Raw genomic sequence first — 26,433 nt, 5'->3', positions numbered from 1 at the left:
AACAGGATGTATGGTGGCCTGTAGGTTCTGCGACACATAGAGCACAGTGACCAGGGCTGTGGTGGGGGTGGCGGCAAAGATAACGCTGATGTCTTCCGACTGGCAGGCCTCACCTTCATCACTAACGCTAATGCCCAGCCATCAAGTACCAGCAGTACGTCAATCAATCAATCAATCAATCAATCAATCAATCAATGATGGATGAAATTAAATGTGTAATTGATGTCACTGTTTGTAGGTGATGTGTGCACAGCGGCAGTCCGAGCAAAGCGAGCGCTGCCGACTGATGAGGAGAAGATGAAAAAAGGTTAGACACAATCACACTTTTAAAGTTCCTCCATGCAGTGTATTTCTGTGTTATAACAGTATAATGAAAACGCCTGTGAGCCTCACACAGCTCCTGTGCATAAACACACAGATAACAGTTTGTGTGTGTGTGTGTTTGTGTGTGTGTGTGTGTGTGAGTAGTGCAGAGTTATGGCCCTTTAAAGATCTGTTGTGAACATGGCATGAAGTACATCCCAAAGAGTGTGACCTGCCACCAGTTCGCCCTGCAAACCTACAGCAAACACCCCCGCTGCAGAAATGTCTTCAGAGAATGCTGCGAGTATATGCAGCAGCGACTGGACCAGGACCAGAACCTTGTCCTGGGACGCCACGGTCAGTCTGGACTCCTCATATCAACATACATTTCTGTTAAAGCTGTAACACAATGGAACACCGTTCCAGATAATATAAAAATCTGTGACCTGCTTGGTGGGTTTAAAGCTAACATAAAAAACACCTAAAACTCTCACAACAATGCACCCACTAATTTGCCAGTGGCTATTTGTGTGAGTGTGTGTGTGTGTGTGCACCTGTGAGGGGCACTTCCTACACTGCTGTATGTTCTTACCTGTTGCGTAATGTTTTATCTGTGCTGTATTTACTTGTCCTTCTACATGACATTACTTGCTGAGTGATATTTGATGTTTTATCTGTGTTGTATTTATCTTTAGGTAGGGATTGCAGATGTAAATGAGCCCATGGCTAACTCTGGTGTAATGCATCAAATGGTGACATTTATGTTTTTAATGCACATGGTCCCTTTCAAAATAAATCTAATCAAACAGTGGACCCAGTGAAATACACACAATTGTCAGTGTGTCACTGTAATACTGAAGGATACTTAAAAAATACAAAATTCTCCATAAGGTTCTGCAGCCTCCTATATCTCCAGTTGATCGTGATGAAGTCAGAGATAATGAAGTTTTGAAGGGAGAGACTTCTCCAGTGTGCTTGTTTCAGGTACTGACACATAGTCAGTGCTGACTGTGGGTGCCATGTTTTCAGAGTGAGCATTCCTGACTGTCTTTTGCTAAGTTTCAGCTGAGGGAGCATGTACAGTGCTGAGTGTCAGCTCTGAGAATATAGCAGTACCTCATACAACCATGCTTCAAAAAACCTGAAAACCAGAACTATGCATTTAACTGAGTCACATCCAGTTTGTGTTTGTTTATGTGTGTGTGCTCTTGTATTTGTTACCTCTTTATAACCTTTTGTGGTATAAGAATTGACCTTGTTTGGTCCTCACAGAGACCAAAACCTAGTCCTAATGAAGCAAACCCTAATTTCAAAGGAACTGACTGTTTCAGTTTAAGTTTGATTTGAAGTGTGGTTAGGTTAAGGTTGGGGTGAAGCATTAATTGGTTATGGTTAAGGTTAGGGATAACACTACAGTATGTTTAGTCTGTCCAAATGAGTAGAAGACTTTGCAGTGTCCTCTAAAGAATAGCTGCACAAACGTGTATGTGTGTGTGTGTGTGTGTGCCCCCCTGTGCAGAAATGGGTGCAGATTTTGACCTGGCTCCTTCATTGGTGCGGAGCTACTTCCCAGAGAGTTGGCTGTGGGAGGTGCAACCTGTCAGGTGACACACCTCAAACATGCCTTGGTTTCCAAGTACTGTAGATTAGAAACATAATTGACTACACATAAAGGCCATCAAATAGTACACAACATTTATGTTTAATAAGATGTTCACTGACTGAGTCAGTCTCTCTCTCTCTCTCATTTGTGTGTGTGTGTTTCAGACCGGGCTCAGAGTCAGTCAGCAGGACTTTACCAGACTCTCTCACTACCTGGGAGGTCAAGGCCATTGGCATGTTCAAGGATGGTGAGTCTCCTCATGCTCATCTTCATTTCTCACCCTCATATTCATCGTCCTCACCTCAAATCCTCTTATTACCATCATCTGCAGCCATATCTCTATCTTCATTTCTCATCCCCATCATCATGATCACCTTAATTTCCATCGCGGTCATCATCTATATTATGTAATTAACTTAATCTGTCCACTTTGTTCTATGTCTGTTCTCCAGGTATTTGTGTCGCGCAGCCAGTCCAGGTGTCAGTCAGTCTGCCACTAAGTGTGAATGTCCCTCTGCCATATCAGGTGGTCAGAGGAGAACAGCTGGAGCTGACAGGCTCAGTGTACAACCAACAGGCTGACACCATCACGGTGCTGACCTGCACCTCACTCACATCTCATGATAGTTAGAGCCTGCTGGGGGCTGGTTATGGACAGCATCTGAATATCTTTGTCATCTTGTCCTCAGTACTGTGTGACACTGACGGCTGGCCCACAGCTATGCCTGCTCCACTCCCAGGAAACCTCTGGGGCAGCGGGTCTGCGCTCCACACCTTGCAGCTGGAGCAAACTGCCTCCAGGGGGCATTGGTAGTGTGTCCTTCACCCTGCTGGGCCTGGAGCCAGGGGAACACACCCTGACTTTCACACTGAAGACACGCCAAGGAAACAGAGACATCCTGGAAAAGAAACTGCGAGTGGTGGTTGGTACATCATACATCATCGTATCATAGAGGGATGGTTGGAATTCACTTTGACAAGTTGTTACAGTGAGATGTTACAAAAGTAGTCAAATTGGCTCTCATGGTTGTGTTTCCAGCCTGAAGGGGTGATGACAGAGGAGTACTCAGGAGGGAGACTTGACCCTCAGGGAATCTATGGTAGGTTTGATCTGCAGCTCTGCAGACATTGCTTTACTCTGCAGATGTTAGCTGATGTTCTACGTCTTTGTACTATTGTAGGTTCAGAGAAGAGGATAGTGACACTGAAGAACAAGCTGTCAACCAACATGATCCCAAACTCACCTGTGGAGAGGCTGCTCACCATCAATGGTAATATATACTGTAGTTGGACATGGACATGTAATATAAAACAGAACACAGAAGCTCAGAGATGTTGTTTTATTCCCCTATGTTTGTCTATTTTCCAGGTGAAGTTCTAGGTGACTTTTTGTCTGTGGTGCACAAACCAGAAGGCCTCAGACAGCTTGTCAACCTGCCAGCAGGGTCAGCAGAGGCAGAGCTAGGAGGACTTCTCACTCTCATCCATGTATATCGATACTTAGAGACAGCGGGGAAATGGGATGTCCTGGGTGCAGACATCAACAGTAACTCAGCTGCTCTGAAACAGATGATCAGAGAGGGTGAGGATTGCTGAAGATAGTAAAAAAAAGTTTCAAAGTTTAGTGTGGTGTTTATTTCCTCTGTGTACATGTGTACTTGTATTGGTTATTACCTAGTTAAGAATTTAAAGTTTAGGATTAATATTAAGAATTGTGTTTAGGTTAAGGTTAGGGCTAGGCATTAACTGGTGTGTGTTTGTGTGTGTGTGTGTGTGTGTGTCTGCAGGTCTGGTCAGTATCACCTCCTTCAGACATGGAGACTCCAGTTACAGCATGTGGATGAAGCAAAAACCCAGCACCTGGTGAGAACACTCACCCGTCTTCAATTTGAAACATTTAAGCATAAATGTTTCATTTTAATGATACAAGTGTTTACACAGTGTAATAGTGATACAAAAATGACCCCATCTGCATTTATATTGATTCCCTATAAGTGTAACCGTGGGTTCAAAACACTTAAAAGTGACCACTTGATTTGCTCGGGACACAAAAGTTACCTGTTGCTCACTTAACCCTCAGACCTACAACGAAGTCATCATATATTTATTGGCGCATTTCCACCGGCTCACCACGCCACGGTTTAAGTATTTCCACTAGCATAGTACCTGGTACCAGGTACTATGACTGCCACATTTTACTGAGTCATTGATAGAAAAACTTCTGTCTGAGATACATACTTAAAACACAAAAATGATATAATAAAGACTGAGGCTCCCTCTAACAGTGCATATACACCAAACGTGACAGAAAACGTTTTGTGAGATGAAATTAAAAGTCAATGCAAGGAGGAAAATATCAGTACATTTTATTTCACTCAACATCAACAGGCAGAGAGAAGATGCTGGAATATCTGCTTTGAGATATAAAACATTTGGCAGAACTTTTGCAAAAGCCAATTCGTGATGAAATTGATACAGACTATCTTAGACACTTCTGCCCCACGGCAAGTTCGAATCCAGGTTCGACCAAGGGCTCAGTGTGGAGCTTACATGTCCTCCCCATGTGCGTGGGTTCTGTACAGGTACTGGCTTCTTTCTACAGTCTAAAAACATAACATTTGGTGATTATGTTAGTTGGACGCTAACGCTCGCATGTGAATGTGAGAGAGAATGCTCTATTTGTGTTGGCCTTGTAATAGGCTGCGACCTGTCCAGTGTGTACCCCCCCTTTAACCCTATGTCAACTGGGATTGGTTCTGGCTTCACCGCAACCCTCATGTGCAGATAAAGCAGTTGACAAAGAGTTTAAGGTATTATAAGATCTTTGAAGTCTTTTCTCTCTGCACCATCTCTCAGGCTTACTGCTTTGGTGGTGAAGATGCTGTCCCTGGTGGCTCTGGATCAGATCATCTCTGTGGACCATCAGACTCTGTCATACTCTGTAGCATGGTTGATCCGCAGTGCTCAGCAGGGCGATGGATCCTTCTCTGACACATCCTCCTACCGACCCAACAAAATCATGGTCAGTGGGACACTTACAGTATTCCTCTACTTCATTGACATATTTGATCATGTCATAAAAATCTCCCTCTTTGACCTTTGTGATAGAAGTGATATTGTGTTCTTTCTGATTGGTTGCAGGCTGCGGGCACTGATGCAGTTGACAAGTCAGTGTATTTAACATCCTTCGTGTTGATCGCCTTGTGCAGAGCCACGAGCATCAGAGACCCAATCCTGAATCTCCGAGTAAAAAAAACTCCCCTTTTTGTCTTTGTGGTTGATCTACACCATTCACACCAAGAAAATACATTACATTTAATATGTGCTCCCTCAGTAAGATCAGGATGTTTTTCTTTCCTCAACTTTTCACATTTTGTTTTGTCTTTTTCCAAAGTTCCACGATGACAGCATGAGATCTGCATCAAAGTACATTTCCCAGCATGCCCTAGGTGTCAAGAGTGTGTATGTGCGTGCGGTAGCAACCTATGCTCTGACTCTTCATGACCCCAATAGCATGATGGTCTCTCAGTTGCTCACCAACCTGGAGAACGTGGCTCGACAGAAAGGTGTGTGTGTGTGTGTGAGTGACACACTGACAGAAACATTGTGGCTATCAGGGAACTTTAATTAAAATCAAATGTATGTACAGGTCACCCTGCTGTGCTCAGGTACTGGCAGGAGTCCAATGTGGCAACTGATTGGCTGAATCCTGATCAGTCCAGTGGTGTGACAGTGGAGACAACAGCGTACGTGTTGCTGATTATGCTGCTAAAGGTGCTGCCCGATGCGCTGTTATTTTGCTCATGTCCTCAAGTTATGATATTTTAATAAGACAAGTGTTTTATTTTGAAGGGGAGAATCCCCTATGCTAACCCCATCCTGTCCTGGCTGAGCCAGGATGAGCACTACGGAAAGGGTTTCTACTCTGTACAGGTATACACACACACACACACACACACACACACAGACACATAGTTTTTCCTTTCCTCTGCTGACCTCTGTCCTCTCTCAGGACACAGTCCTGACTCTGGAGGCTTTGACAGAGTATAGCCGACTTGTCCCTCGAGCTGTCCTCAGTCAGGACATCAACATCCGCTACAGCAGGAAGGGATCGCTTCAACAAGTCAAGCTCAGCCAGAGCGTACCTGTGATCACGCCTATCCAGGTGAGACAGAGTCCAACACAGAGGGACAGGTAGTTTGATCATTTGTGTTTACTTGTGCGACTACCACAAGCATAACCCACAACTTCTCATCTGGGCCTAATGCTAGAGCTGATCAACAGAAAGTTTGAATAAAGTGACACACACACATTTTCACACGTTAACATGTTGTTCAAAATCCTTGCTGCATCTTGTTGCCCAGGCTCAGTTGCTGCAGACAGACAGCTACAGATACAAGATCAGGAAAAGATAATTGGCTTACACAACCTCACATTACAAGAGGTTTTTTGTTTGAGTTCAAATATTTCAACTCAAGCAACTGAGGCATGTGATGTAAATTTTCCAGGATTTACGAGACGAGGCATAACCAACACATAATATGCTTCGACTCATGTCTTTGTATGCAATGTCATCATATGAAAGGTTGTCATTGCACTTGATGTGTTTGCACCATAAGACAGAGAAAGGTAGAATAGTTTTGAGTTGTGATTATTTGCTTTACTCAAACACAAAAGCTCACAAAAGTAATGATACAAAAAGTCCCTTCATGTTTGATGCTTATGAAGAGACTGAGCTCCTCATCAACACACTACATCCCATACACACTACATTAAATGCAATGTCAAAAACAGAAGAAAAATCACTGACCTCATGTTTAAAGTAATATGTTGAGACAGGTCGGACTGTTGCCCATATGCTTCTTTACCTTTTAGGTCACAAAGAATGATGACATCATTGTGTCCACTGGTTATGGGAGAGGTGTGTCGAATGTGAAGGTGGGTGTGGTTTAATTCTGTTCCCTGACCGGACATTTAACCTTTCTGAATCTTTACATGTATTTCTTGAACTTTCTGACTGTGTTTCCAGCTGAAGACAGTTTATTATGAAACCAGATCTTCCACGCAGAACTGTAACTTTGACACCACCATAGAAATGCTTGGCCCTGACAACTCCAGAAGTGAGCGTCTGTGTACATTTGTCTTTTTACCTGTGCCTCCACGTGTCAGTCAATTACCAGGTCATGTTCTTCCCCTCCTCAGATCCCAGTATGCGTGCTTCTTACCTGGTCACCTGTGCAAAGTAAGACAACTTAATCCAAACAAAACCTTGATGATGGCCTTTAACAAATGAATACTACATGCTGCTAATATAGGCAACAGATTGTAGTCTGCTTCTGTATTTTAAGAAAAGATATAACATATACTTCACTCTTCCATTCCCTCACTCTCTCTCTCTCTCTCTGCCCTTTCATCTTTCTTTCTGGTTGATTTAATTTATTTATTCATTTTTAATTTTAGTAAAATGCATGTGTGTTCAAGCTGCTGCGGAGTCTGTAGAAATTGGTGTGTTACAGATATAAACCGCCCCCAAATGAGGTCTACACAGAGTCCAGTCTGACTGTGATAAAGATCCAGATGCCAACAGGTGTGGAGGCGTCCCTGGAGGACCTGAAACAGGTGAACTCTACGCATCAGTACATCCTCATCAGCAAGTAAAAACACAGACAGTCATAGCAGACACTCAAGTCTTAGGTCAAGTGACACTTTCATGGATGTTTTCACATTGATTGAAAGTTGTGACATTACTCTCAGGTTTCTGACTCGTGTTTCGAACAGTAAAATCACCTGGATGATGTTTTGCAGTTCAAAGAGGGAGCAGAACCGATTGTCTCCCACTACGAGCTGCAGGGAAGCACTGTGGTTGTTCAGATGGACACTGTGAGTCACAGGAACACCACCACACATCATTAGCAACACCTGGCCCACACAGGGAAATCTGATCAGAAGCATCATTAGTCCAGAATGAAACTGGTCATATGGTATCTTAAAAGGATCATTCTTTTTGTTTTTTAAGCTCAGTTGCATGACATGTTGACACAAAGTCACCACTTTCACTGAAAAGTGAAATCTGTTTTCCTGATGTCACTGCTGGAAGACATCAGCGGTGACATCAGGAAAACAGTTTCAGCGACTTAACAAAGGGCTCAACTATTAAAAAATGTATGCAATAATATGCATATTTTCACCACCAGCAAAATTACTCACTCTCCCTCACCAAAGTCCATAGAGAAAATCTGCCTTGTTTGGTAAATCTGAAACACCAAATGCACAAAGTAACACATATAAACAACCCACTGATGGAGGCAGCAGTGGATCAACAACTCCTGTGATGTAATATTGTTTTCTATTACCTTTTGTGTGGAGAGTAAGCCGTTTACAGTAACACAAAGGTTTCCTGTTGGAAAAGGCTGTCTAATGGCAACATAAAGAGGCAAACATTCTTAACATGTCACAAATAGGCTGGCATTGATTTTATTGAGCTTTTAAGTTTAAGTCACTACTATTTGCATCAACAGTTACTTATTGCTTACTTAGGGCTTTTGTTGCCATGTTATAAATGGTTATAACAGAGGTTATAGCTCTTTAATCAGGGTTTCTACATTCAGTTGTGTCTTCTGACATTAGCCATGTTGCTAACACTGCAGCTATAGCAGCAAGAAAACATGATGAATTTGACTATTTCCTCTTTTGTGTTTTTGTAACATATGTAGGTTCCCTCTGATATCTATGTGTGCATCGGTTTTCGGGTCAATACCAGGTTCAGGGTGAGCGGAGCAAGCGAGTCCCTGTTCAGCATCTATGAGCCTCAGGACAAAGGTGAGAGAACAGAACTTTGCAGTTCATGCAGAGACTTGCAGTCCTTATCAAATGTGGGTGGAAACCCACCTTTGACATCAGCCACTGGTTTGTGAGCTGTCTCTAATGGAGTCTCTAATTCAGCATTTGGTTGTTTTATTTTTGAAAAATCAGAAGAGATCATATTTGCTCTTGCTGATAGCTCAAGGACTCGCAGGTCAAAGTGAAAGATATCTGCTGTCAATCACACGCTCACCAAACGTGTCCTCAAATGGGACCATATTTTAGAAAATGGGCAGCATGCTGTTTTGAAAAAGACTTGGAACTACACATAAACGCCACAGGAAACGCTTAGTGTTGTTATAAAGACACTGACTTACATACCACAGTGGAGTCAACCTGCCTAATGGCCAACAGTTTAAGACATTTCACTTTAGTTTCACTTTTCAGACCTTTTTTGTGTGTATCATTAGTTGATGGTTTTAATATTGCATCTAATGTATATTTATTTATAAAAAAAACATGATAATATTAAAGTATCTAAGCCACAAAACTAATTCATAATAATGAGTTATTATATGTATATATAATGAGAGAATTATACTTAGATTATTTTTTGAACAGCCATCAGTGCAGAGAACTATTAAAACATTTACATCTTATCAAATTCACTCTAAATATGATTTAAAAGTAAAATAAATAATTGTTTTTATCCCACAGGCAGCATTTGCACCAAACACTTCTCTTTTGAGGAACAGAAGCTGCAGCGCCTCTGTGTGGGCGAAGAATGTCAGTGCATGAGAGGTAACAAGACTCTACAAAGACAAACAATCAAGGAGCAATGATATTTACAATAAGCAAACTTTCTTAAGAAAAATGTGTTTTCAGGTTATTTCCTATACTGTTGTATGTTTTGGATTCACTCATAGCTTTTTTCACATGTTGAACATGTTAAACATTTTTATTATAATGATATGATGTGCATTGTGTCCCTGTGACGTAGCTGCCTGTGCTGCCTACAGAGGAGAAGTCGACCCGACACTGACAGTAGCCAAACGTTTTGAGGAGACCTGCCGACCTCACATCCGATACGGTGACGACCATCATCAGAGTTTATCAGCTGAACTTTGACAAAATTCATTTGTAAACAAATTCAAATGTGTCGACAAAGTGATTGCACTCATAAGTTTATATACGATTCAACAGTTTTCCTGGTCAAGTGCTTTATAAATAAAATAAATGATAATTAGTATTATAACCTGGCTGAAGACCACAGTAAGAAATGTGTTGTTTGTGCTGGTTTGTGCTCCTGTAGCCTACAGGATGAAGGTGACGTCCTCAGCAGCAGAGGGAGACTTTATGATCTATACAGGCACCGTAGTTGAAGTGCTGAAGAACAATGATAAAGGTGAGACACTGTGTGAAGCTTTCAGACTGCTCAACCACAGCGAAAAACTTTTAGTCACCTCAATATGTTCTTAATGGCTGTTTTTCAAAGGAGTTTGGGGGCCCAGGCAACTTGTTCCTATATCAAACATCAAACTTCCAAAGTTGGAAGCAGCCGCCCACACATTTTCTGTTTATGCATTAGTAGTTAAGACACAAATGAAACTACTGACAAACTAAATGTGTTGTTAGTGTTCAATTTATTTAACTACAGTTTTTAAAGAGGATCTTAAAACTTCTCATTTCTGCTGACTAAAGGCGTTTTCCGGCTTGAACTCCAGAGATGTTCTGGAGTTCAAATTTAAATACAGCCTTTTGTTCATGTGTGACAAATGCAGATTATCTGGGTCAGACATGTTCAGAGAATGTCTGAATACAGACATTTGTCAGGTGACAGAAATTCCAGAAAAGTCCAGAGGTATCCTCACATCCTTGCATCCTCACATACTACAACTCCGGACAATTTCAGGAAAATCAGTGCAGCTCTGAAAGAAGCTTAAAGGCACAGTGTGTCAAATTTAGCAACAGTGATGAAATTGCATGTTGCAGCTGAATATCCCTCACCTGACAATTCCCTTCCAAGTGTGTGGGAGAAACTATGTCACCCTCAGTTAGAAACAAAACTCTAAAGCTGTTTAGTTTGTCCATTGTGGACTATTGTAAAAAACATGGAGGTTCAGACTGACATCCTCTGTAGAGCTGACCCAACTCCTGATATAAATAAATACTTCCTTTTTTTAAAGGCACATTATAGGTTAATGAAAAACAACGAAATAAAAAAAAATAATAATTTCACCAAAATGTTACACACTGGACTTAGGCCTCAAGCTTTTCATGCCTTGTCATTATGAGCCTTTGTCAGAGGTCACTGTAATGCTGCTGTGTTCCTTTCATAGACTTTGAAGCGGTGAGTTCAGGTGCAGAAGTGGAGCTGATAAAAAAGGCCACCTGCAGTGCTGTGGACATCAAGAATGACCACCAATACCTGGTGATGGGAGCCAGTGGGTCAGAGGTCACACTCAGCCATGGCTTCAGGTCAGTGTCTCTCTACCACTCTCTCACCTGTAAGTGTTCCAGTCGGATGGGACGCTGACCTGCAGCGTCTCTTGTGTACCTCAGGTATCGTCTTCCTTTGGACTCGGAGGCTGTGGTGGAGCTGTGGACGAAGGACTGTGGTACTTCTGTATGTTCGGACTACACACTGCTGGAGGACTTTGCTCTGGAGCTGCAGTTATCCAGCTGCCCCAACTCATCATAAATCTTCAGAAAAGTACTTAAATTGCCCTTTTCAGTGTAACACTCAGATGACACAATAGGAAGTGATGCTGTTCATCCTGATGATGCAATTTGCAAACATTTTAATAAAGCAATTTCACTGTGGTCATTGATACCTGACTCTTTTTTATGGGGACCATCTCATGTATTTCTCTTGAAAAAATTAATTAGTTAAATATAGTTAAATTAGAAAGTAATGGATGAGCTTTTTTGTTAAATAAATCAGTAAACGTTTCACGGAATAATAAGACAAGGAATGAACGGTTATCTTAAAAATGCTGTAGATTCCTTCTCTAATGTAAATGCATTACTACACTTCATTGAGATGAAATAAAGACTTCACTTCCATATGATCATAGCCCCAGATCACAGGATGCAGACATTTTTGAACTATGCATGACATGATTGTCTGACTATTGAGACATCACTGATCAGAGTGAGACAATCTAAAAATGAAATCCATTATTAAAATAAAAGATTTCCCATCAGGCTTCCTCCCACAGTCCAAAAACATTAGGTAAATTGGACACTCCAAATTAACCATATAGGTGTGAGAGGTAGAGTGAATGTGGGTGGAGTGGCTCAGTGGTTAAGACTAGTACTCTGTGTGTGAAAGACACACAGAGTACTGAATGTAATGAATGGTGGACTGGCAAACTGTCAAATCTCTTAAATATGAGAAAGAATGTCATTCTTATGACTTAGTATCTCATTATTGTGACTTAATATGTCATTATTAGATAGTATCTCATTATTATGACTTTGTTATCTCATTATTATGACTTAATATGTCATTATTAGATAGTATCTCATTCTTATGACTTAGTATCTCATTATTATGACTTAGTATCTCATTCTTATGACTTAGTATCTCATTATTATGACTTAATATGTCATTATTAGATAGTATCTCATTCTTATGACTTAGTATCTCATTATTATGACTTAGTATCTCATTATTATGACTTTGTTATCTCATTATTATGACTTAATATGTCATTATTAGATAGTATCTCATTCTTATGACTTAGTATCTCATTATTATGACTTAATATGTCATTATTAGATAGTATCTCATTCTTATGACTTAGTATCTCATTCTTATGACTTAGTATCTCATTATTATGACTTAATATGTAATTATTAGATAGTATCTCATTATTATGACTTAGTATCTCATTTTTAGATAGTATCTCATTATTATGACTTAGTATCAAATTATTATGACTTAATATGTCATTATTAGATAGTATCTCATTAGTATGACTTAATATATCATTATCAGATAGTATCTCATTATTATGACTTAGTATCTCATTATTATGACTTAGTATCAAATTATTATGACTTAATATGTCATTATTAGATAGTATCTCATTATTATGACTTAATATATCATTATCAGATAGTATCTCATTATTATGACTTAGTATCTCATTATTATGACTTAATATGTCATTATTAGATTGTATCTCAATATTATGACTTAGTATCTCATTATTTTGACTTAATATGTCATTATTAGATTGTATCTCAATATTATGACTTAGTATCTCATTATTATGACTTAGTATCTTATTATTATGACTTAGAAGAATTGTTTTATTTTCGAAGAAACGGGCTTCCATAGTTTGTTAGCAGCATTGATCAAAATTAGGACATATGTGTATGTTTGTATTCAAAGAACCAGTAGGAATCTCGGGGAGGAGCTAAACGGTGGGGAGGGAGGGGGTTAGGCACCATTCACCTGCTGCAGCTGGTTGAAAACAGACTGTGAAAACGTTGTGGAAACCTTCGATATTTGTGTTATTTTAGTTTCGCCCCCTCGTCGAACATGTCTGCAGCGTTTCCTCCAAGTCTTTGTGATAGTGTTCGACGGGTTTCGCTTCGACGGGTTCCCATGGAAACGGAGGATTAACTCACTAACTCGAGCCTGACTAACGTTAGCAGAGATAAAGTTATGGGCCGTCACCGTGCGGTTTTGATATCCGCTTGGTCGGTGTGAAGGTTAACGGAGCCGAACTGAACTGAACCGGTTTAAAGTTACCGATGGTTGAAGGTGCTCTGGTTTCTATGGCGACGGTCGCGCTTCCCATGGTAAGTGAAACAGTCCAGTTCATTGTTCAGCACTGGTTTCATGTCTCATTCTCCGCTTACACAACTTACTCTTAGCAACTGCGCTCAAATGGAACTTTAATCCTTTTTCTCTCATAATTTGTTGGTCTTCGTTTCGTGATTATTGTTCTAGTCTAATTGGAATTAACGACACATAAATCTGAAATCACAACAGGATTGATGCTTTACATAAACAAATCAGACTAATAACAATAGTATTAGTAATACTTACACTACAGAGAAAGAGAAAGCCAAATAATAATAATAATAATAATGATGATAATTATTATTATAAATCTAGACGTGATAAATCTAGATATATTAAGAGGAAAAATGTTTTGAAAAGAAGTAACCTGGGTAATTAACACATCTGGCTGTAATATAGTGTGAATATAAAAACTGATACAAGTTCACATTTATACTGGTATATTCCCTGTAAAGACTAATATTAAAAGTCCATAAGTTATGGTCAAATGTCTTGAATATCTATAAATAGATTCTGCTTTTGAATACATAATTAAATTTGTAGGTGAGCCGATGATTTGGAGATCATCTCTTATTATGTGGTGCTAGTTTGTGTTTGTGTGATTGAAGGTAGTTGCTGTTATGTTGTTTTATGATGCAGATCACACTCAACATCTCTAATGATACAATAATAGTGATACAAAAGTTAAGATTTTCCACTTCAAACATATGAAGAGTTTATAGAATTAGATCTTTATAGATTTTTCTCTTTTCTTCCTCTCCTCTGTACAGCTGTCTGATCCAGATACTGAGATGGAGGAGCAGAGTGAGGCAGGAGGAGGCGCTCACACCCAAGAAAACAGAGGAGGTAGAGAAGGAACCATAAAGTCTTTCATAAAATGAGCTTTTTCCCCTGTCCTCTGGCCTGTCGTCATGTGTCCAGCTGGCTGGCAGCCTGTAACATTTCATCATAAACATTAACATAACTTTCAGATTTCAATTTCATTTCAATTTTATACCAGGACAGGTTAAGGTATTCCTCAGATCCCATCCTTGACGTCTTTTAGTGTATTGTTGTTTGCAATCTTTTACTGTTAATTATGCATAATGCCCATGATCAGGAAGTGCTGCACTGAGCTAGTGGAAGCATGCCAACAAGATGTCCACTATCTAGTGGTACGAACCATCATTTTCACTTTGTTTGGCTTTTTGTATGCAGTAATAACCATTCATCAAATGATCTGAGAATGAACTAGACTTCATTCTTGACTGCATTTCCTCTAGTTTCTGTTTCTAGCCTTGGGAAAATCCAGTGTGTGGCAGGAGACACTGACCAATCACAGGGCTGAGAGGGAGAGAGCGGCACTCTTATTGGCTGTTCTCCTTAAACAGCTGCACATTCATGTCCTTTCAATGTGTTTCTTTATACAATATAATTTAATTGCTTTGTAGGTGTAGGTTTGTTTTAGGGCTGAACCGTGTTCTGATTGTTTGGTATGTGGATAGTAAGTATACCAGCGTCCACAATAATGCGACATGCATGCGTGGCACGTGCATGGAAGTATACCAGGGCTTTGACACACAGCTGGAATCAAGTTTTAACCAAATACATTTTCAGAGCTTCCCAGGTGGTACAACTTCCTCGCTCAGTTTTCACCCACACCTCACCCATTTCTATTCTCTCTCTGTCAGTCGCACAATAAGTCATTTGTCACGACATTTGGCCTCCATTTCTGATGCAATGTTGGAAAGTTTTTTGTTTTTTTTATGCCAGTTAGGCTTTGATAACATATACAAATATTTCAAATTGAGTTACTGATAGGGGGGGCAGCAACAATCTGAGGTCTGGGAAAGGTCAGACAATTTTTCACAATTTTCTGACTTGACTGAAGAAGTTATTGATTAATTATAAACATCATCGACAGAAAATCAATTATTAAAAAATTGTAAGTTCCAGCCCAAGCAACCAATCTTTGCATTCCTTTTGCTAAAAAGGTCAGTGCTTGAAAAGCAATGACAGCAATGATTTTAAGTGAATCCACCGTTTCAGATGATGCATACAAAGGGTAAATGAATTGAAATAGTACTACACTGTGATAACCATTCTCCAGATAACCTTCAATGTTTTGTCCGTGTGACAGTTATTATTCTTGAAAAGTGATTTTCTCTTTTTGCCCTCAAATAAAGATGGAACAGTGATCGGATGTATCCACTCATCTGCTCTCCATCTTCTCTCTCAGGTATCAGGTTTATCACAGAGGAGTTGTTGTTGAAGCTAACAGGTTGTCCCTCTCTGTCGTTGGTTCGTTCTCTGAATCTGTCGCCGTCAGCGGGAGACAAACGCATCAAGGTCAGGACAAAACACCGAACACTAAAGGCCAATGAGAAAAACAGTGACGTCACAGCACATTGGAGTAATTGCTCCTCTACTGTTTTTTTTTCCATGAGTGAATTCAAATGTGTTATTTTGTGTCTGTGTTTTAAATTCCCTGTTTGTGTAAGTGTTATATAAATCTGAGTTAATAAGTTACATCATAATTTAGATAAGTTAATAAATAAATAATTAATTTGATGATGATAAATGTAAAATTGATGTGTTAAAAATCTCCTATAATAGATGGATAGATAAAATAATTTGTTAATTGGGAATGCTGTTCATTTCATGCCCGGAACTAATGTTTTCCCAGTTGTTGCACTAATACAGCGTAATCGGAAGGACTGTATACATTGCAAGGTGTGCATGTGGCAAGAGATGCACTTTATTAATTAATCTGGAGATAAAGGCAGACACTTTATGGACTTTAAGAACCTCTTTTCACAGCAAGCGGCCAATGAGGTATTTGTCTAACTTTTGAAGTTAGACACCTTTTAGACAACTTTTGTGTTTCATTTTACATGCTCATGTGCTGCTAATGTACTATGTCCTTGTCCTTGTCCTATGTTCATATATACAGTTCTCACGGCGTGAATAAGACGGAGAGAAGAAGCAATAAAGGCCCGTTTCAAAGAAGGACCTGTGTCTCATGTTGTGGAGAGTTATAGTTTGGATTTATGTAATTGACACAAACCTACTATCAGAGGAGGCAGCAGACCTGCTCCATGTGTCTGTGAGCTTATCACAATGAATTTTGTTTAAAAGCAAAATATAGTCCTAACATTCCATGGACATTTCACTGAGGTTACCCGTCTCATGCAAGTTCATGCAGGTTCAGGGTGCAACAGGTGTGCAGTGCATTAAGTCAGCATTTACTATGTGTACTTAGTATACTTTATATGAAGAAGTTTAAAAATGCCCTGGATTGACACAGGGGAATTATCTCAAATAGTGTGTTTTTAGCTTGTGTGTAGGTAGTGGGATCGTTGTCTGCATTCTCAGCAGACTTAAGTGAAATATCAGTCTGTGTGTGTGTGTGTGTGTTTTGCAGTTCATAGAAAACCTCCATGGTTGTCAGCATCTGCAGGTTTTAAAACTCAACCACAATGCGATCCAGAGGATGGAAAGACTGAACGCTCTGAGTCAGCTAAGAGAGCTTCAACTGGCCCACAACAACATCCAGTGAGACACACACACATCATTTGTAGTGAGGACGCTCATAGACATAATGCATCCCCTAGCCCCTTAACCTAAGCTTAACATCTCAACTAAAGGCCTTTAGTTCTTCTTATGTAAGAAGCTCTACATTTAACCATGTGTTACCTTTACTCTACAGTATTTATCAGTAGGAATGTCACATGCTGTGCTCCCTCAGGGTTATCAAGTATTATATTTCTATGTTTTTCATGTTTTAGTTGACACATTTTTTACATATCACATGAGTCACTGCGTTTTTGCCAAATTTAGCAAAGAGAGCCCAAACCTTCAAACACTTGACTGCCATGAAAGCTGGAGTCAACATTTGGAATGGAAAAATACTTGTGAGCTACGCTAGCTTTTTCTGATTCCAAATTGCTCTAAAGTAAAGTTAAAGTGAAGTGTTCGTAACACTTTATGACACATAGTGTCATAGTCATAGTGACACGTTATTGATACTTTGCTTCCAATGAGTAACCAGTTACAATTTAGTAATAATACCATACCATTTAATACCATCTTCATTTCAGATATTCCTGGACCTCACATTGTACCAGCTGATAGGGGATACATGTCCCACTGATGGGTTCTTGAACATTCTTAACAATTAGAGTGCCTTCTGCTGGACAATCTATCTAATGATGCAATTATTATATCATCTACATTATATCAAGCCCACTTTTCTGCTTTAAAGTAATACAGTGTAGATACACCAGATGACAAGCAAACTATTAACACTTACTCCTCCAACAGTAACAGGACCAGGTCCCTTTCGGTCGTGTATGTATGTATTTGGTCGTGTGGAACAAAAGTGAATGCCAGCTGGACCAATATTATACTCTATCCAGCCTCTTATTCTATCACTGTCCTGAACCCACTTCATTATTTGAAGGCTGAAATTTTACATTGTGTCGCTTTAAAGCAGTGGTTTCAAACTCAGTCACAAAGAGCCAAAGTTAAAAACTGTGTCAGAGTCAAATTCAGAACAAATCCAGCAATCAGAGATCACATTTGAAATTTAAGATGTGTCATGTTAAGATATATTAGTGAAAGCAATGCATACTTTCATAAGATAAAAATGTATTGATTCAGAATAACATGTTTAAAGGTTAAAGCATGTATGTATGTCTGTGTTCATGTGTGTGTAGAAAGATTGAGGGTCTAGAGCACTTGTCCAATCTGCGGCACCTGAACTTGTCGTACAACAGGATCAGCCACATCCCCATGTGGCTGGGGAAGAAACTGCAGTCACTGTCCAGTCTACACCTACAACACAACCTCATCACATCTGTGAGTACAAGCTGTCTTTCAGTGTGTGTGGGTTAGCAGCAGTACACACACAAACTGTATACAAAATTCACTCACTTTTAACACACCAAAAAGGTCAAAGGTTAAATTCACTGTGACACCATAATATTCTGCACAAACACAATGGTCTTTATTCAAATTCAGTTATAGCTCAGATACAGAATCAACATTAAATTCCTGCAACACCATTAGTTGAATAGCACGTTTTATATGAAATAATCAAAATGAATCAGGTTACACACAACATCAATGAAAAGGTATTGATGGCTGATGTGAATGTTGTGTGACAAATCCTGTAAAGTTGCAGGATTTACATTGTTCTCTTCAGAAGAAATATTAGAGTGAAGAATTTCCCAATATAATATCAGAAATGGAGGTAAATTGCTTTATGTGTGCACACAAGCTAGCAAGAGAGTGAATAAGACTTCCCTGAAACTGAGAGAGGAAGTATTGCCATCTGGTAACTTCTGAAAATGTGTGTGTGTGTCACTTAATTCAAGATATTAGTTACACTATTGTTATTTGTTGGCTGTTGTTTAGTTCTGGCATAAGCCAGTACTAGTTGCAAGTTGTGGTATTTAATTACTTGCTTTAGTAACACATATAAACAGAAATAAATCATAATAATGCAATGTGAAAAAAAACAACAATGTGCATTTGATGTGAACACATCTTCACAGATCATATATGTCATTACCAAATTGTACAACAATTTTATATCATTAAAAATCAGAAAACAGTGCACACACCTTCAAATCATTAGAATGAGGCTACTGGCGGATGATCAGACATTAAAGATCAGCAACAGAGCTGATACACATCTTACATATCTTTTCTTATTAGCTTTTCTTTGTATGTTTATGTCTACAAGTTATTTCATCTAGCTAAGTCAGACAAGACACAAATAAATCAGGCAGAACGACGCTTGTGGCTGCATTTAGTTACACACTCAGACATGGTTGAGTAAGACTATTTGGGTTATGACTCTAAATAACAAAATAGAGTAGATTGCTAGTATTATCGTTGTGCTTTATAAATCTTGCAGCACATTTATCATTCCTTTTTGGCTTTGCTTCTAGAAAACACTCTGCGCCACACAAACTTTATCACAGAAATAAAAACAGTAAACATTAGCAAACTAACTGCCAGTAGAAATCCCATCACATCAATTGAGTAATACTGGATGGTGGACATCTTATAAAACTCTGACTTAAGATGTGATGCTCCCTTGTGCCTCATGACAAACTCGATCCAGAAAATGGCGTGGTCCAGTGGTTTTATGGGTTTATCCCTTTGCAGGTTGGACAGCTTTTTCATATTCTCCCGGTAGCTTGGTTCATACAGCACCTCTTTGAGAGCCTCCAGGAAGTTATCTTGGTTCACAGTTGCAATGTCCAGGACTTTGGCCACACCTCTTACTTTCATCCTGAAGAAATTGTCAGACTGGTCAAACATGAGGGGCAGACCAATGAGGGGGACACCGTGATAAATGGCCTCCTGTATTCCATTGGTGCCTCCATGTGCCACAAATGCTCTAGTCTTGGGGTGACCGAGGAGGTCATTCTGTGGCAGCCAGTGCACGAGTAAGGTGTTGTTGCCAAGTGTGGACGGTCTTTTTCCTGTGTGCCTCCAGATCACCTTCTGTGGAAGTTGGGCAAAAGCAGCTGCAATGTCCTCAGTGATGTCCTCAGGAAGTTTTGACACCAGGGTTCCCAATGTCATTATAATGACGCCATGTTCACCAGAGCTCTGCACAAAGTCCTGTAGTTCTTTGGACAAGGGCTTGGCAGGTTTACACTGAAATCCTGACATGTAAATGACATTTGGCATTGTGGGACGTGGGAACTCAAGAGTAAAATCATTTCTCATCAGCCATATATCTGCCGCTTGGAACAACTCCATGTAATGTACGTCACTGCCAAAGTAATGATGGACAAAAGAGATATAGCTTGAGTCTGTGACATACCAAATTTGAAAGCGTGTAAATAAATGGTAGAGGATGTTCTTCACCCGCTGGGGAAAATTCATCTTGTCAGTCAGCTCTGACCCTGGTAATGGAACATAGGAGCGTGGAGATGGTGCAATTGCTTCATGCCCCTCACCCTGAACAGTCCACCTCACATTAAAGACAAGTGGGAGGCCCAAACGGTGAGCCAGAAGTGTCCCTCCTCCAGTTGCAGGATCTGTCATAAGCAAATCATAATTGGCATCATGGAGGCTCTGCATCAGTTTGGCATTCTCAAAAACCTCCCCCATCATTATAAGTAACGTCTTATGCATTTGATGGAAAGACTTCATTAGTTCATACTCCAGAGACAAACGAGTCCAAAGTGAAGCGCCTTCCCGCCGCATGTTAACCATTTTTGTTACAAACATCCCAAACTTGTCCTTGTCAAAACCAGCAGAGGAATTTATCATGATGGACTTGTAGTAAGGGGACTCTTGCTTGATATACCAGGTGTCTCCTGGACAAAGCACTGTGATTTCATGCCCTCTTGAGTGAAGTTCCTCAATGATGACTTTCATGTTCACCCAATGACTTCCATCTACAGGGAACACCAGGACTTTCCCTCCATTTACCAAGGGTGAAGAGCAGAATAGGACCACAAGTGTCACCAAGGCTTTTTGGAACATATCTGAAAAAGACCCTGAAAGAAATGTGAGGTTCTTAGAGCAGTCCTTTTTCATGATGAAGGTTTTATAGTATAGTAGTAGTAGAGTATACATCAACTTTAAACAAGTGCTGACTGGTTTTAGCTGCTTCACATTTTTAGACTTGTTAGGGCTGACTGTGAGCAGTGATCTCCGATGAGAGGATTTAGATTTGAAAAAATGTCACAACAGAATAACTGAACTGAACCCTGCCACTTCAAGATAACCTTATATACAAATCAATGTAGCCATCAGTACCTTCAAATATATTGCTTTGTGACAATTCTTAGCCATTCAAGAGGGTGATGAGTTGATAAGCCTGATATTGATTTTATGGCTTTTGAATCATATCAACAGTAAAATTATGCCAACACAATTCAGCCATCAAGGCCTTCATAAGGGCAGAAAATTAAAATGGCCATCCCTTGGGCTGTTTAATACCTCATGATGGTCATGTGATCAGAATAGCAGTCACATAGTCACTGCTGACATTATAGTTCACATGATAGATCAAATTCAGAGGGGAAAAAAATCATAAATAGACAACTTCATAAATGAACATGTCTAGACATCAGAACGTCTATATCTACAATATATTTTAAATAATAATAATAATAATAATATTGCCACGGTGCTTACAATTGCCACACTTGTGGTTTCCTGCTTTTACACTTAACCAGGTTTTTTGTTTTATAGTCAAACGCTGACAGAGGGTGAGCTCCAACCTGTTTCCTGTGCAGCAAAAAAACCCTTCCTCTTTCACTACAACTACTACTGCTGCTGTTACTAGTACTACACTCATCAATTTAACTCCAACCCCCACCACCCATAAACACACACTCCCAGTCCAATACTTGTACAACTCCCATTGCTTAACTACACAATGTGGAAATAACTTTTCATAGTGTGGAAAATCCCAGGAGGTTAAAAAAGAGCTCTCAGGTTTTACAGCATTGTGTTCTTGTGCCTCTCAGTAATGACAGGTATCACCAAGTATCTATTAAGGGGTTTAATGGCAAGTTCATTTTTGTATGTACTTGGTCATAGGAGATGTCTCACATTGTGTTGTAATAATATGGTCTAAAGTTCCCTACAAATAATTACATACTACCCCATGGACAGTGATGACCTTTGTGATATTTTTATGGTAAAAACTCATTAAAAACAAACATATGTGGAGAGTATGTGAGTTGTATTAAAGATTACTTAAATAATAATTGTTTGGAGACATGAGAGCAGCAACACTATACAGTGCAGGTATTTTTGAAGTACGGATTCATGAAAGTTAAAAAGAGTGTTTCTGTCTTAAACATGTGCTGTTTCTCACTGTATATGAAGAAACAAGTGTGAACCTGTCTGAAAGTCCACATATCCAAACTTCTAAACGTAATACAGTTTTATAACTGTGATTGTGAAATAGCACATATTGTTGCATGCTATTGTTTGGCTAGTCTGTAAACAAAACACCATGGATTTGTGACTTTGAGTCTGTAGCTCACATCTGCATCTGTTCACATCTGTAATCACTCACACAAACGTCACATGACAAACATCAGCTCTAGATTAACACACTGCCAGCCTCATCACCACTTAAACTTTGGTTCATGATTGTTTGATTGAACACTTACCAAGAGGTTCTTCTTAGGTTCTTGTTTGATCTGTTTGTTCTTGTTAGTGTGCGCAGGCTCCTTCACAGCACAGGCTTAGAGGGAAAGAGCACATGGTGTTTTTATACAGCAGTGACAGCTTTGGGTTACATAAGGTGAGTGACGTAAAGGCTCTCATGTTGCACTGTTTAGATGTGGATCTGTGAAGAGACGGGTTTTCTCTCTGTACACAAATTGTGTATGTTTATTTTTATGACTTTTATTCCTGCACCTCTAATTTGGTGAGCAGACAAAATAAAACATGAAAACAACTGTCAAAGTGAAGTAATGGCAGTTAGATTCATGCAAAACTTATCATTGCACCTACATTGATAACAGTAACAGTAAGTCGTGGTAAAGGTCATAGTGACTGTGTCACTGCCATACCTTAACGGTTGTCAAAGCGACTGATCTATGCACTCATAAAAAGGTAAATAAGTGACAGATTAAAATTTGTAATAATGTGTCATTATGTATCATTGTATTTAGACCTGAAACGATTAATCAAGGTAAACATTCTAGTTTGTGGATAAATCAAGACATTTGAGAACATCATCATTTCCAGGTTTGATGAACACCGATCAACATTTTTTAAGGTTTTCTGATATTTTATGGACAAACCGATTAATCAATTAATCGGAAAAATAATCGACAGATTAAGTATAGTATTATCATCTGTCCTGAGTCATCGTATGATCAGATCACTCAGGACAGATGATAATACTAAGGTGTGAATGCACCCAAATGGGCCCTGAATGCAACTTTAGACAAAATAGACATTCAGAGGCGATCATTCAGGGAAGCATGTGAAACATGCGCCTTAGGCTTGATAAGGATTAGCGTGGATTAGGGTTAGGGTTCTGTACTTGGGACAACTTTTTAGTGCTCATACCTTATGGAATTAGATTTGTGTCAATATTTTTAAACAACACTTTTCACATATCAAACAACACTTATATTTTAACACTTTTTAAGAAGCAAAACATTTTTATTTAAACATTCAAAAATATTGTATTTTATTGTTTGAAAATTCACTTGTTCTTTGCACTCCCTGGTTGGTTCTTTGCACTGTGGTTTTTTGTTTGAGCCTTAGGAAGCTGCCTGCTGATTGGCTGATTTTGGAGTGAAAGCTCAATTGACTGGAAGTCGCCACAGGCTTGGAGGGAGCGCAAAGAAGTGTATTTTCAAACAATAAAATACAATATTTTTGAATGATTAAATCGATATTATATTTGCTTCTTAAAAAGTGTTAGAAAATATTGACACAAATCTAATTCCATATGTTATCGTATACAGGGGAGTGCTCTGTTATCTCATGAGTCAGGACAACAATATATTGATGAATCAATATTTTGTCTCACCTTAAGACTTGATGTTTGTTTTCATGTGTGTGTGTGCAGCTATACGAGGTGTCAAGACTGCGTTCTTTGAAGAGCCTATCAGAGTTATCTGTTATAGGAAACCCTGCCTCCTCACTTACACACTCCCGCCTCTTCCTGCTCTACCACCTCAGGACTCTAGACAGGCTGGATGACCTGCCAGTCTCCCAAGAGGAGAGAGGACACGCCTACCAGCGCTTCAACACTGGTGAGTTCATTTGTGTTATGACAAGTAGCTGATTGGTCAGAGATACTCAACATTGTGTACTTTTGTTGTTGCTGTTTTTGTGCTTAGAGGAGTTGGAGCGTCTTCAGTGGGAGGTGGACAGCAGCCAGTCCCAGCTGAGCAGGCTGCAGCTGGAGCAGCAGGCCGCCGTCACTCAACTCCACCAGCAGGAGGAAACAAACCAAACACTGACAGCTCAGAAACAAAAGCAACAGCATGCACACACACTGTTGGAGCAAGAACTGCACACAAAGAGTCAACTGGTAGGACACAAACACACACACAGGTTTGCACACCTATTCTTCTAAGACAGAACACTGACTTCCATTCATTTGAACAGCCTAAATAAAGCATTCTCCATAATCCTAACTATAACCGGTTCATGCCTAACCCTAACCATAACCTAGTGACAATTCAAATCTTAGGCCTAGGCTTAACCAGTTCCTCAGAAATGAGGTTCAGCCTCATTAGGACCAGGTTTTGGTCTCCATGAGGACTACTGGTCAGGGTTTGTGCAAGCACCCACACACATCCAGTGAGGAAAGTCATTCCAATGTATTCTCCTAAAAGAAGATATTTGACCCTTTGACCCCTGACACATTCCTGTTTCTCCTTCCTGCTATATTACTTTACTTCAGTATTGCTTCAGTTTTTTCACTGAGTCTTCTTGTCTCTCTCTGTCTCTCTCTCTGTCTCTCTGTCTCTCTCGCTCCCTCTCATGTGATCACAGGTAGCTTTATCCATCAGACTCTGGCTCAGCTAACACTGATGTTTTCATTTAAAAAGAAAAGTTTTAGCTGTACATATTTGTCTATTTGACCATGACTAGAACAAGTCATATGATCATTCAGGTGTAAACAGGATTGGCTACCCTGCACGAGGTTGCTCAGATGTAGAAAATACTCAGCAATGAGGTAGGGATTTTACTGAGAGGAAGTGTCAGCCATGTTTTTGATTCATCACTAATCGCTCGAGTCATGACTGATCGGGAACCAATCGGGAAGAGAATGTCTCAGTTTCCATTCATCTGCACTGCAACACAAAAGTCATCGATTCCAGACTAATGTTCACGCTGAATGTGGAGCAAACTTTTTTTTTACACATTGAGTTTACAAAAAGGTGAGTAGATGCAAATTCCATGTCAGTTGTGCTGGGTGATGTAAGAAGTGCAATTTGTGTGAAAATCTATTCAGTCGTGATCGTAACAGTGCTTGAGTTGAAACATTGAACTTGATGTCATGATGTCATGAAAGCCAATTGGACAGAGCCACAGAGGGATACATCACACGCCGGTATTGATGTATCTCCATTTACTTCAGTGTGACATAAAATCATATTCATCAAAAATAATAATAAAAACAAAGAATAAAACTGTTGCCACACAAAACTAGAAGTGTGCAGTAGCCCTGTTGGCTGCACACTTGGAGGTGCAGCCTTCACTATTGGGACACTGCAACAGTCGCTGTTTTATACAGTGTTCTAAGGTGTTCCTTCATTCACTCCATTTGGTGTTGTTTCCCCAATTAAGACATCATCAGATTCTATTCCATGTGTGGTTTATTTGTAATGTAACTCAAGACTTCCTGTTGCAGTCTCACCCTTGTCAAAAATCCTTCTGTGTCTTCAGCTGGAGAAGACGACGGCTGAGTTGACCAGAGCCTTTCATAGACTGTATGAGCTGGAACAGGAGCTGACTTTTTACAAGCTTGACACCAAACTCAGCCCTCTGCCATACTGCAGCTCACAGGTGACAACATACTTTGAACATCCATGTAGTTAGACAGCCTTCTCTGACTGAAAACCTAGGTTTGTAAACCACTCACCCTTTAGCACCAAGTTGAGGTCCATAGAGAAAGTACTGGGACTCGTGCACTACTGACGCCTTATTTGGAAAGTTGGCCCAACTTACATAAATCTGTACTAAGGACTGTAAACCCCATAGTCACACAATAACACATGTTGACATACAGATGGGGGCTGTGTACTGTGAGAAGATGATTGATCTTCTCAGTGGACTGTGATGCAGGGACTGAGCAGACGATGTTGTCTGATCAGGGGTAGTTTCACCTTAGTGCTCACGTGGCACAGATGAGTGTCACAGGTGAAACCTTGGTAAATTACTGCAGGAATAATACACATCTCCTTGT

At 39.8% G+C, this 26,433-nt stretch overlaps 3 protein-coding genes across 3 annotated transcripts in view; 2 read left to right on the top strand and 1 right to left on the bottom strand.

Moving 5' to 3' along the window:
* c5 (complement component 5) overlaps window positions 1–11,530 on the top strand; it is a 32,804-nt gene extending 21,274 nt beyond the window's left edge. The window contains exons 15-42 of the mRNA XM_058636271.1: window positions 25–154; window positions 239–307; window positions 469–660; window positions 1,823–1,907; window positions 2,071–2,153; window positions 2,359–2,498; window positions 2,596–2,829; window positions 2,946–3,006; window positions 3,088–3,177; window positions 3,276–3,488; window positions 3,694–3,769; window positions 4,763–4,928; window positions 5,048–5,152; window positions 5,301–5,472; window positions 5,556–5,680; window positions 5,759–5,839; window positions 5,919–6,071; window positions 6,782–6,844; window positions 6,936–7,026; window positions 7,109–7,148; window positions 7,423–7,525; window positions 7,712–7,786; window positions 8,620–8,725; window positions 9,425–9,508; window positions 9,708–9,797; window positions 10,020–10,112; window positions 11,047–11,185; window positions 11,270–11,530. Coding sequence (XP_058492254.1) covers window positions 25–154; window positions 239–307; window positions 469–660; window positions 1,823–1,907; window positions 2,071–2,153; window positions 2,359–2,498; window positions 2,596–2,829; window positions 2,946–3,006; window positions 3,088–3,177; window positions 3,276–3,488; window positions 3,694–3,769; window positions 4,763–4,928; window positions 5,048–5,152; window positions 5,301–5,472; window positions 5,556–5,680; window positions 5,759–5,839; window positions 5,919–6,071; window positions 6,782–6,844; window positions 6,936–7,026; window positions 7,109–7,148; window positions 7,423–7,525; window positions 7,712–7,786; window positions 8,620–8,725; window positions 9,425–9,508; window positions 9,708–9,797; window positions 10,020–10,112; window positions 11,047–11,185; window positions 11,270–11,408 — 3,198 coding nt within the window. The 3' untranslated portion in view covers window positions 11,409–11,530. The remainder of the gene's footprint in view (window positions 1–24; window positions 155–238; window positions 308–468; window positions 661–1,822; window positions 1,908–2,070; window positions 2,154–2,358; window positions 2,499–2,595; window positions 2,830–2,945; window positions 3,007–3,087; window positions 3,178–3,275; window positions 3,489–3,693; window positions 3,770–4,762; window positions 4,929–5,047; window positions 5,153–5,300; window positions 5,473–5,555; window positions 5,681–5,758; window positions 5,840–5,918; window positions 6,072–6,781; window positions 6,845–6,935; window positions 7,027–7,108; window positions 7,149–7,422; window positions 7,526–7,711; window positions 7,787–8,619; window positions 8,726–9,424; window positions 9,509–9,707; window positions 9,798–10,019; window positions 10,113–11,046; window positions 11,186–11,269) is intronic.
* Window positions 11,531–13,181: 1,651 nt separating this feature from the next.
* LOC131463651 (centriolin-like) lies at window positions 13,182–26,151 on the top strand. Its single transcript, XM_058635492.1, has 8 exons — window positions 13,182–13,522; window positions 14,297–14,372; window positions 15,745–15,854; window positions 16,930–17,060; window positions 18,224–18,365; window positions 24,082–24,268; window positions 24,356–24,549; window positions 25,914–26,151. Exons 1-8 carry the CDS (start codon window positions 13,475–13,477, stop codon window positions 26,064–26,066), a joined length of 1,041 nt encoding a protein of 346 aa, XP_058491475.1. The 5' UTR covers window positions 13,182–13,474; the 3' UTR covers window positions 26,067–26,151.
* The window catches only part of LOC131463649 (UDP-glucuronosyltransferase 2A2-like), an 8,790-nt gene continuing 846 nt past the window's right edge, over window positions 18,490–26,433 (bottom strand). The window contains exons 2-3 of the mRNA XM_058635490.1: window positions 22,664–22,737; window positions 18,490–21,031 (exon numbers count right to left, since the gene is read on the bottom strand). Of these exons, the coding sequence (XP_058491473.1) occupies window positions 19,437–21,017 (1,581 nt within the window). The 5' untranslated portion in view covers window positions 21,018–21,031; window positions 22,664–22,737 and the 3' untranslated portion in view covers window positions 18,490–19,436. The remainder of the gene's footprint in view (window positions 21,032–22,663; window positions 22,738–26,433) is intronic.

This window comes from Solea solea, chromosome 8 (genome assembly GCF_958295425.1).
Source record: "Solea solea chromosome 8, fSolSol10.1, whole genome shotgun sequence".
Lineage (NCBI taxonomy): Eukaryota > Metazoa > Chordata > Actinopteri > Pleuronectiformes > Soleidae > Solea > Solea solea.
Note: the sequence above shows the minus strand (reverse complement) of the source record. Positions and strands in the feature narration are given on the sequence as shown.

What these genes read in the sequence shown, in the direction of transcription:
- LOC131463651 (XM_058635492.1), top strand. Translation starts at nt 13,475, where the DNA reads ATGGTTGAAGGTGCTCTGGTTTCTATGGCGACGGTCGCGCTTCCCATG. An exon ending in CACCCAAGAAAACAGAGGAG is followed by an intron (nt 14,373 to 15,744) that starts GTAGAGAAGGAA and finishes CTTCTCTCTCAG; the next exon opens with GTATCAGGTTTATCACAGAG. An exon ending in TGCACACAAAGAGTCAACTG is followed by an intron (nt 24,550 to 25,913) that starts GTAGGACACAAA and finishes CTGTGTCTTCAG; the next exon opens with CTGGAGAAGACGACGGCTGA.